General features: G+C 46.5%; 1 protein-coding gene across 1 annotated transcript in view; it reads left to right on the top strand.

The window, feature by feature from the left end:
- Positions 1 to 11434, top strand: part of LOC128845541 (aldehyde oxidase 3-like) — an 86393-nt gene that overhangs the window by 67774 nt on the left and 7185 nt on the right. The window contains exons 30-33 of the mRNA XM_054044337.1: positions 286 to 360; positions 2025 to 2077; positions 2670 to 2784; positions 3936 to 4001. Of these exons, the coding sequence (XP_053900312.1) occupies positions 286 to 360; positions 2025 to 2077; positions 2670 to 2784; positions 3936 to 4001 (309 nt within the window). The remainder of the gene's footprint in view (positions 1 to 285; positions 361 to 2024; positions 2078 to 2669; positions 2785 to 3935; positions 4002 to 11434) is intronic.

Below are 11434 nucleotides of genomic sequence, written 5' to 3'. Positions count from 1 at the left end.
GCAGAACACAGAAGAGGAGTTGAGATGTTCATGAGGGTAATGGAATGATGGTACTCAGAATGACTCTCTGACACAAATCAAACTCGCCTTGAACAGCCTTTGGTCGAAGGCAGCATGGAGCAAAAGTGGGTAGAGGCGGACTGGAGAGAGACCTGGCAGGGTATCACTGCCATATTAAAGGCTATAGTGTTTTGAAATTTCAAAGCAGATGTGGCTGCTGCTGCTGCTGTTGTTGAATTCATCTTCTTTTCTCTGTTCATTGTTTCCCACCTCTCTCCTCTCCAGAATGCTTGTCAGATTCTTCGGAAACGCCTGGAGCCCATCATTAATAAAAACCCCGAAGGGAAATGGGAGGACTGGGTCAGTGCTGCTTTTTACATGACTATAAAAAACCATGGGCTAGGGTGTAGGCTGATAAATCGTGGGCTATACTATGGCATCTAGCAACAGCCCTGAGTAGGGAGCAGCGTGGAGCCCACTGCCCCAGGGGGAGCTCAAGAGGGATCGTGCTTCAGGATGGATGGTGCATCCTGCTCCCCCGTGACATGACCGGCAAATTCCTGAAATAGTCCCTGGCTCTTGCATGGGGTGCTCTTGTGCCGTCCTCTCCTATGTATCCAGACGGGCCAGGAATAACCTGGCCTTATATGGGAATGGGATAGGAGCTGAGGAGTGTTGTCTATGTATATAGCAGCATAGATGCATCAGCTGTGCAGTATTCATCAGAAATCAGTCCTGGAATGGGAGGCCATGCAGCACTATTTGGAAGGGGATGGTGGTAGGTGTGACAGCATTCCTACATATAACCCTGTGAAAATCACGCTGTTCTAGTTAGTGATGACAAAACATTTATTAACGGATGTACTGACATATAATGACCATCCCCCAACTCTCCAGAACATCATGTCATCATCATTCTGCCCATTGCAGAATAAAGTTCTCACCAGAGGACTACAATCCAAAGCACCTCTCCCCTGGAATAGGTTTGTCTAGTTAGGCCTGTGCCGGATACCACTTCATCGCTCCATCACTGGTGCTGGCTGCTGTGGATACATCTACCTTGTTAGTGTCCATTATACCAAGATCAGCTTTCTCCTTCCTCTTCCTGCAGCACATCACTACTGTACCATTGCCATAGACGTCAGGCTGTTCTTCGCCACAGCTTTCCTTCTAACCCTTTTTCACCTGCCTTCCCAGGCAGTTTTAACCATGCCTGAGTATCTGCCCTCTATGACACAAATACCTAATAAAAACCCACTTCTCTTTAAACTAAGATGCAATTGGTTCTGCACGATTGTTCAGGCTTCTAAATTATTAGTAGCGGAAAATATTTCTAGTATGGCAGTGCCTAAAGTCCCCCATCAGGATTAGGGCCCCATTGTGCTGGGTGCTGTACAAACCTAGAAGAGAGACACTCCCTGCCCTGTGGGGCTAACAGGCTAAAGAATGCTTCTCAGACATACTTTGGGGGAGGGTTGTTCCTTCACCTTACCTTACTGGTTTGAAATAGAGTGTATCAGATTACTTATTATGATTTCTTCTGATTTTAATTCATTAATTAACCACTACACTGAAGTTAGTAGGGTTATGGGTTTGTATCAATGTGCATAAACATTTTCTGATTAATTCTGCTGAAAAGCATGAAGGTATTTGCTAACTGTGGTAAAGTCCGAGTGAGAGTAGTATGGTCTAGTAGGGTGAGAACTGAGAATGAGCAGTTCTAAATTCTAATCCTGCCTCTGGTGCTGACTCCCTCTGTCACCACCGGCACGTCACTAGGCCTGGTCTGTGTTAAAAATGAACTTATTTAAAATGTTACACGAGCACAACCCCCTAATGCAGATGCAGTGAAACTGATTTAAATCGTGTTAATGCAGTAACTTCCATTCTCTATCGTTTGGGTTTCTGCTGTCCCATTCTGCATCCTAGTGCTCCCCATTGTTACTTTTCTTTTAAAAAAAAAATTTTTTTATTTCTTTACTTAAATTTCTATTCACCTTTAACACTAAATGTTCCTATTGCAGATTACTGAAGCTTATAATCAAAGTGTGAGTCTTTCAGCTACTGGCTACTTCAGGTAAGGAATGCTGTTAGTCTTTCTGAAATTACTGGCATCAAGGATCATAGATGTGGACCTTGGGGGTTTGTCAAATGAGGATAAGAGTCTCCCCTCTCAGCCTCCCCAATCCTTTCACTCTCCCCCTTTCCTTCTCTATTGAAGGCCAAATCCTGCACCTAGCACACATAAACAGGTTGCATGTTGGGCGATGGCAGGGGATAGATCTCCCCAGGCCATGCTCACTGGCCACTGTTGCATCTCCCACCCTGTGCTAGGTGTTTGGAAGATGGGACCATGTAGTTTTCTGCACAGCCTCCCATCATGATGGGACATAGAAAACCTATCCTGAGATGTGCTCCATGATACCTAAGAGTCTGGGCCACCTTCTGGCTCTCCGTCTCCTTCTGGGCAGCAGAAACACAGCAGTGCTGCAACACTGAGGCCTTCTTCACCGCAGCCTGTGAAAACAGCTGGCTTAGAGCAGGACATTAACCTGGTCTTGTCACATGATTTCCATGACAATCTGCTGTGCAATTGAGAAGGTGGTGGTGGTGGAAGAGATCAAATGCCATTGCTCACTCAGTCTGAAGGATGTTCTTACTCCCACCAGAGGCTATATGGTAAATATGAACTGGGACACCGGGGAAGGCCAGGCTTTCCCATATTTTGTTTTCGGAGTTGCTTGTTCTGAAGTGGAGATTGACTGTCTGACAGGAGATCACAAGGTAAATGGTGCCTTTACGTACACATTGGTTAGATTCCTATATGTCCCCCTCCAGAGCTACACTGATGTAGTTATTTTTCCTCTTGCTTTTTTTGCTGAGAAGGGAGAAATGGCATTCATTTCATGTTCTCAGCAGAGTGCCAAGATAACTCTAAATGGCTCTGTCATTCTCAATCTCGTTTGTTAACATTCTAGAAAGAAGATCTGGTGCTAACTAATGAGACTAAGGATGAGAAAGTCCAATAGAACAGAAGATGATAAAGAACAGCTTAATATAATATAATATAATATAATATAATATAATATAATATAATATAACCACCTTATTTTGTGGCTTTTAAATGAGACCTGATAGACTGAACCTGCCCACAAGGGCCAACTGTGCAACAATATCTGCCCAGTTAATTAGTAATGATCCCCTATTGCACATGGGTTTATTGAAGCAATCGAAGGCATTGCCACATAAAGGGGGCAATGCAGAGGGGCACCAGACAAAGAGTAGTTCCCAAAGGCATTGTTTTTGTGTAATATGGAGACAGGCAGAATGGCTCCAGTGATACTGAGGGAAGCACATTAGGAGCGGCAACTACCATGCCTCTCACAACTCATTGGAAGTGTCTGGCACCATGGGTGGGGCTGTGCCTCACCCACACCTTGTGCTACTCATGTGCAGACACCTTCTCCCACCAGTTAGCAGTGCAGTGGGAGCAGACACTATACCTTCTTCAAGTATAGCACAGTGGCCACTCGTCTGATTTCCTTCTTCAGGCACAATGCCCCTTGCAGCACTTCTAGACTCACAACCTAACACAGGCACTAGCTAACCACCACAGTCCAAACCTTGGGCTTCTACCAAGAAACAAGTTCATTCTGGGGCTAATGTTCAACCTGCTCCTTAACTCAGCCCAGGGTGCTAATGTTGCGTTTCAGTTGCCATATGCTCCTGGGTGTTCACCAAAACCACTTCAAACAGATTAATCCCTGGTCAGGCCAGGGCCTTTGAAGCTTGCTTCTGTGCTTTAGAATAAATCTGCAATACTTTGCTGTCACCATGGAATATTATTTTATGGCATGGGGTTCGCATTCTTTAAAACCTGCTATTTTTATTGCTTGTAAAGTATGTACCCACAACAGTTTATATTTGTTTAACAGAACATCAGAACAGACATTGTCATGGATGCTTGTTTCAGCATAAATCCAGCTGTAGATATAGGACAGGTATGTACCAATACTTCCATATGCATGCTTGTCTGTAGATGTTAGTGATAGCTTTTTCTTGCATCAAAATACTTTCCATTAAGAGAGCCATTCCAGCGTCCACTGAAGTCAAGGGGAGACTATCCATTGGCTCTAATAGGTGTTGGATTGGGCTCGGAATTAGGCAATATTTGCTTTTTGTTGCACGTGTTGATGATAACAAGTTAAGTGGCCTGCTACTGCAACATGCTGAACATTTTCTGAAGGGTGGTGAGTGACTACGGGTCCTGTAGACGTCACTGGGAATTGAGCCCTTGCAGAAAGGACTTGGCATATCACAGGATTAGGTCACAAATCCCTCTTGTTGTCTCGTCTTCATCTTCACCTCACCCTACACCAGGGGTCGGCAACGTTTGGCACGCGGCTCGCCAGGGTAAGCACCCTGGCGGGCCGGGCCAGTTTATTTACCTGCTGACGCGGCAGGTTCGGCCGATCACGGCCCTCACTGGCCGCAGTTCGCCATCCCGGGCCAATGGGGGCGGCGGGAAGCCGCGGCCAGCACATCGCTCGCCCGCGCCGCTTCTCGCCGTCCCCATTGGCCCGGGACAGCGAACCGCGGCGAGTGGGGGCCGCGATCGGCCGAACCTACCACGTCAGCAGTTAAATAAACTGGCCCGTCCCGTCAGGGTGCTTACCCAGGCGAGCCGCATGCCAGACGTTGCCGACCCCTGCCCTACACAGAAAGCAAAAATAATTCCTGAAGGACAAATCCTGATCCCATTTAAGTCAATTGCAATACACGGTTGACTTCAATGGGACCAAGATTTGGCAATAAGTTTTCTGGTAGTGGTAATACAGATCAGAAAAATGATTTTTCTTTTACCAGGGTGGGTGGGTGGTTGTTAGTTTGTTTTTAACATCCTTTCCATGCCAATGTTGGCACACAGCAGAGAAATCAGTCTCTTCCATTCCTCTCTGTCATTTGCTGCTACTTCCAAATACTGTGTGGTGTTGAGATTGACTATCCTGCCATCCATGCTAAGGGTTCTTCTTAAAGTTTCTTTTGGAAACCCTCATTTCCTCACACCAGTTGGTTTCCACTTGACAGTTAATGTGGAAGTCTGTGTGTTGGCATCTAGAGTATACGGCCCAAATATGTCCAGCACTTCCTTCTGATTCTGGTGGAAATGAACTGTTGGTTGGTGATTTCTCAGATCTCTCCATTGGTGATGACTTTCCACCCAATGCCAAGAATCTGTCATAGAGAGACCAGGTGGGTCAGGTAATAGCTCTTATTAGACCAACTTCTGTTGGGGAGAGAGACAAGCTTTTGAGCTTACACAGAGCTCTTCTTCAGATCTGGGAAACTAAGGTCATGTCTATTCTACACAGTTAAGTCAACATAAGGCAGCTTACATCGACCTAACTGTGGAGGTGTACACACTGCAATGCTCCTCCTGCCAATTTAACTCTCCTGCTACGCCGACATAATAAAACCATGTCGACGAGAAGCATAGCGCTTAGGGCAATGTAGTTAGAGTGACGCAGTGTCAGTGTGGACACTGTGTGGCTTACATTGCCCTAAGTGGCCTCCAGGAGGTGACCGCTCTGGTCACTGTTTTGAACTCTGCTGCCCTGCAGACAGGTAGGCAGACATGCATCCCTCCCCTTTAAAAGCCCAAGGAAGTTTTTGAAATTCCTGTTTGTGGAGAGCTCACATAGCTATTGCCCAGCCGAGCACGCAGCAAACACGCTGCTGCCTGGAGTACATGGGAGGTGGTGGATCTCCTGGGTCTGTGGGGAGAGGAGGCTGTGCAGGCGCAGGGCATGAAGGAGAAAGGCTATGATAGGGACATGCAGCGGTGTCATTTAAAAACATCAAAGAGCGGTGGCAGGCATAGTAGAAGGCAAGGGAGGCAAATTGTCCCTCTTGTGCAGAGCCGCAGACATGCCGCTTCTGCAAAGAGGTGAATGGGGACAGAGTGCTGGTATGGGTGGGGGGCTGTGTGGGAAGGTTGGGGCTGGAGTCAGAATGGTGGTCTATGGGTAGGGGGCCGGTGGGGGGAGCAGTCAGGATGGTGGCCAGGGTGCTTAGCCTCAGGCTGTGGGAAAAGAGGGCATGATTTTAAGGAAGAATTAAAAGAAACAGAATTAAAACTCTCCCTGGACAAGTAAAAACACCACCACTGGCATTCACTTTTTCATATAGATGTAAACTGAGCAGCGTTAAATTATTGATGGAGGGAGGAAGTAGCACGGTGCAAACAAACAATGCCAGGCTCGGCACGCTACAGCAATACATATCACTGTGGCTCATTGTTAAAATGCTCCTTCAAGGCCTCCCTCAGCCGAATAGCTCCCCCGTTGAGCTCCTCTTACAGCCTTGTGTTCATAACACACAGCACAGTACTGAAGAGCGGTGCAGGATCCATGCTTTCTGACAGGAATGGCTGACTTGTGGTTACCAAGGCAGTTGAAAAGCAGCTGGAAACCTAGTAGGATGCCCATGGAATGATGGGATTGAGAAACCTGCATCATGTGACACTGAACCTGTCCTTATGAGGCATTGCAAATCCTTCCCAAAACACCCTGCAGGGCCAGTTGCACAGTGGGATAGCGACCCACAATGAACTGCTCTCTGTGTCGATTCAAGAGCTGCTACTGTGAATGTGCTCTGCTAACACAAGGTGCACACTGTGGACATGCAACAGAGTTTAATTACAGCAGTTGCTGTACATCAACATAACTTGTCGACTTAACTTTGTAGTGTAGCCATAGCCTAACTCAGAGAGTCACTGTTAACCTTGAATGGTCCCTTGAAATATGTTTTGACTACTTATGCTAAACAATCTGTTCCACCTTGTTATTAACAGGCCACCCTCACCCACCTTGTCTATCTTGGGACCAACATGGCTACAACAACACTGCTTGCAGAATCTTTCAGAGGCAATTATTTTCAAAGACATCTAGTTTTCTAACGTTTTAGAAGATCCCTAGCTCTTGCAGCTGCATGTTAGCATCAAGAATATGTTTGATTTTTTTCCATACATTGTTGAGTTTAGTAAATGCTGGGGATGCCTTTCCTATCTTTGATGTCACTTCATCCTTGAGGTCTCGATTAGTTAATATGGTGCTGCCTAGATAGATGATCTGTTCTTACTTTCTTGTTGCCTTCTAATGTGACATTACTGCTTGAAGCCTGAGTTTCAAGCATGTTTGTTTTGGCATAACTAATTTTAAGCCCCGTTTGGCCTGCTATTTTGTCAAGTTGTCTGTCTTTGTGACTTTTTGGGAGTGTCACTCAGTAGCATAATATCATCAGCACAGTCTAGCTCTTCTAGGCATTTGCCATCTACCCAGGGGTGAAAGTAGGCCGGTGCGGGCCGGTACAGCATACTGGTAAGAAGCCGGTACCGGCCTGTGCGCAGCCAATGTTAAAGTCCTGCCACCCCTTTTGCCCGCCCCCGTCGGTGGCCCTGCTGGTAGGGATCTTACTGGCAGGGCCACCGATGGTGGGAACAAAAGGAGCAGCTGCCCCAGGACTGGCGATTTTAAAGGGCCTGGGGCTCCTGACTGCCACCACCACTACCATGGCAGTGTCCAGAACCCCAGGCCCTTTTAAATTGCCACCAGAGCCCCAGGCGGTGCGGGCCAGGCAGCCTGGATGTGCTGGCTGGGAGAGGCTGACTCCAGCCCCGCCCCTTCCACCCGAGGCCCCACCCCTTCTGGGGGCCCAGAGCCGGGCCCCCGTACCAGTAAGTGTTTAATATTACTTTCACCCCTGCATCCACCCATGTTATACCACCATATTTGTTGTTAATACACTTCTTCTTTATCCAGTCTATTGGAATGCCAAACAGTTGAAATAAAATACAGCTCTGTTTCGCACCATTGTTCACTCTGTACTCTAATTGTTCCCCTTACCGATCACTTCACATGTCTGTACATAGCCCTGATGATGATGATGACATTAGATGGGATTCCACAGCACTGAAGACTATTCCACAATGTATGTCTGTGCAGGCTGTCAATTGCCTTTTGAAAATCAATGCAATTGATGAAGAGGGAATCTGGCCATTCTATACATTCTTCTGTGATGGTTCTTAGTGTGAATATCTGACCTACACAGGATCTCTGTGACCTGAATCCAGCCTGTTCTTCTCTGAACTTTGCATCTCCTGCCTCTTTCATCCTGTGTAGTAACACACTGCAGAAGGCTTTCCCTACAACAGAGAGTAGTATAACTTCTCTCCAGCTGTTATAGTTAGTTAGATCACTCTTTTGGGGTATTCTCATAACGATTCCACTAGTCAGAAGGGATCTCTTTTTCCTAAACTTTATTGAACAGCTCTGTCAAGTACATTTAGCATGTCTGCTGTATTTGATCATCTCCCACTGCTTTGTTATTTTTCAGCTTTTTCAACTCCTTTTTTTACCACTATTGTAGTCTAAATTTTTCTAGCTAATACACTTTGTTTTTCACTCAGTTTGATCGCATAGTTCTGTGACTGGATGTCATTCTTTAACAAACTCAAATGTAATTGAAAAAGTCACTGGTCCTGAGCAGATCTCTCCTTTAAAGTTCAGGTCTATAGCTTTTGGTGTGGATTCATATATTTACACACTGGGTCAAATTCAGCAGTAACAAAAACAGAGGTGTGTGGCACATGTTGGGCCAAGGTTGGTGTAAATGGAAAAGTAGTGTAAGTTACACTGATGTGGTATTAGGGGCAGGGCCGGCTCTAACTTTTTTGCTGCCCCAAGCAGCAAAAAAAAGCGCTGCCCCTCCCCCCCCCCGCCGAGCACCGCGCTGCTGGAACCTCCCCCTCCGAGCGCCGCGCCCCGCCCCGCCCCACCCCCCTGCCGAGCGCCGCGCTGCCGGAGCCTGCCCTCCCACCCCGAGTGCCGCACCCCGCGCCGAGCGCCGCGCCGCCGGAGCACCCCCCGCCGAGCACCGTGCCACTGGAGCGCCCCCTCTGCAGAATGCCACGCCGTGCTGCCCCCCGCCACCCCAAGATTGGCTGCCCCTTACCAGGTGCCGCCCCAAGCATGTGCTTGGTTGCCTGGTGCCTGGAGCCGGCCCTGATTAGGGGATGTGACAGGCTCTCCGGGGTGCAATCTGGGACTGCTGGGCCCCGGTTGTCTCTCACAATGCCTTACTGGAGACAAGCAACAAACCCCTCCAGGTGCTGTTACCACTCAGTACAACCGCATGTGGAGACCCACATCCAGCCAGATTGCGTGATTGTTCCCAGAGCTTCTCATGAATCACGCAGAGAGAGGCACCAGCCTAATCCCCCCCAGCTCCCAGCCTTGTACCACCGGAATATACCATCTTACACTGCTCAAGAGTCAAGACCTTTTCTTGAGCAATGCAGGTTTACTAATTGGTTCACCACTTCATCAACGGAAAGTGTAGGGTGACCAGACAGCAAATGTGAAAAATCGAGATGGGGGTGGAGGATAGTAGGAGCCTATATAAAAAAAAGACCCAAAAATTGGGACTGTCCCTATAAAATCGGGACATCTGGTCACCCTAGGAAAGTGGACATACACCACCCTTTGTAACCTGAGCAGATTTACCAAACACTTCAGTCAAACTCACTGGTAAGGATAAACATTAGACTAAGTTTATTGATTACAGAAAATGTTTTTTAAGTGATCATAAGTGATAAGTCAGAGTGGTTACCAAAGGAAAATAAAAGATAAGCACACAGTCTAATTTCTCAACCCTATTAGATGCAATATCTGCAATATCTGGACTAAGCAGTTTTTCTCACCCCACTGGATACTGCAGGTTGGTTAAGGTCTTTCATAAGCAGGTGGCCCTGCTGGTAGGGATCTTACTGGCAGGGCCACCGATGGTGGGAACAAAAGGAGCAGCTGCCCCAGGGCTGGCGATTTTAAAGGGCCTGGGGCTCCTGACTGCCACCACCACTACCATGGCAGTGGCCAGAACCCCAGGCCCTTTTAAATTGCCACCAGAGCCCTGTTAGCCTGGGGATCAATCTCCTCAGCTCCAGCGTTCTCGTTGCCTTCAGCATTGGTAGGGGAGGAAAAAAGACAAACCATGCGGCCTCTGTTCCCTATTTTATATCCTCATTCAATATGCATGGAGAACACAAGTCAAGGCATGTCTGTGGTTGTTGCTGAGTCACCAGGCAAGGTTGAGCAATTCCCCTGGTGTGGCCTTGTGTAAGTGAGTTATTGAATTGTAACTCCCCTGCTGGACAATGACTGTTGATGGTTGTTTGACACCCACCTGGGCATTGTTTACCTCCCTTGTTGTTGTTGATACCTTATATGGCATACTTTATATGAAATATCACAGTTTTATATATAAATAAGGAATATGGGGGTTACATGGTGCTCCCTCAAGAAATAGAAGGTCACAGGGGGTAAGCAAAAGATTTATTTACAGAGCAGAAAGGGGTATGGAGAAGGACGAGTAGCTAGCAGGATGATGTAAATAAGATAAAGGATATGAGACCTGCCTTATCTTATGCCCTCCTGTTATTGGCTTTTCCTTCTATATCTGCCTTCTCTCTCCTTTAGCCAAAAAGTGACGCCTGTTATACATACCCAAGAATTGTCAAATAGGTGCAAGTTGCACTACTTTACTATTTACTCCCATTTTATGTCCAACTTCCACCACTCTTTATATCACCACTGAATTAGGTCCAGACATTACTATAGGAGTTGCACAGGTATGAATGTGGCCTATTTTCAGATTGCATTCAACCTTTTGTTGTGGGTTAAATCTTGTTGATATGGATGAGGTGTGGCTGCGGCCTTACCTTCAGGATAAATGTAAAGAAACCATTGTAACCAGGTGGTTGAAACAATAGCAGTAGCACCCAGAACAGAGACACATGGAAAAGCAGACTAGATGTTGAATCAGGTGGCCCAAGTGTTCAGGGAAACAGGACTATGTACATTCTTTGTGAGCACACAAAACTGCATCAAAGAAATACCTGATGATTGTCAATTTCTCCTCCAAAATGGAACAATTTACAAGACCCCTAATTTTTGGCTAGCCACTCAGATTAAAAGAGGTAACGCTGTTAAATAAAAGTGTCTGACAACTTTTCTAGGAAGAAATGTCAATTGTCATCCACAATTCCTTTTTCAATGTGTGTTAGATTGAATTAATTATTTATATTACAGTTCTTGGCCAAATTCTTGGTCCTGTGAGTAGAGCCATTGAAATCAGTAGGCCAGATTCTGCTCTCAGTTATACCAGTGTAAATCTGAAATAACTCTACAGACATCACTGACTTTATTCTGGATTTACACTGGGGTAAGGGAGAGTAGAATTTGAGCCAGTGGGAATATTTATGAGAGTACAGCTTGGTCTCATATAGTCCTACTTAGTTTAGCATTTGTCTTTGGCCCAGTTGCCATGGAAGGAAAAGAGCCAGTTAATGTTGTAGATCTAAAAGTTTAGTTGTATT

This window comes from Malaclemys terrapin, chromosome 11 (assembly GCF_027887155.1).
Source record: "Malaclemys terrapin pileata isolate rMalTer1 chromosome 11, rMalTer1.hap1, whole genome shotgun sequence".
In the NCBI taxonomy this organism is placed as follows: Eukaryota; Metazoa; Chordata; order Testudines; family Emydidae; genus Malaclemys; species Malaclemys terrapin.
The sequence above is the reverse complement of the archived record's forward strand: the minus strand, read 5'-3'. Positions and strand labels throughout refer to the sequence as shown.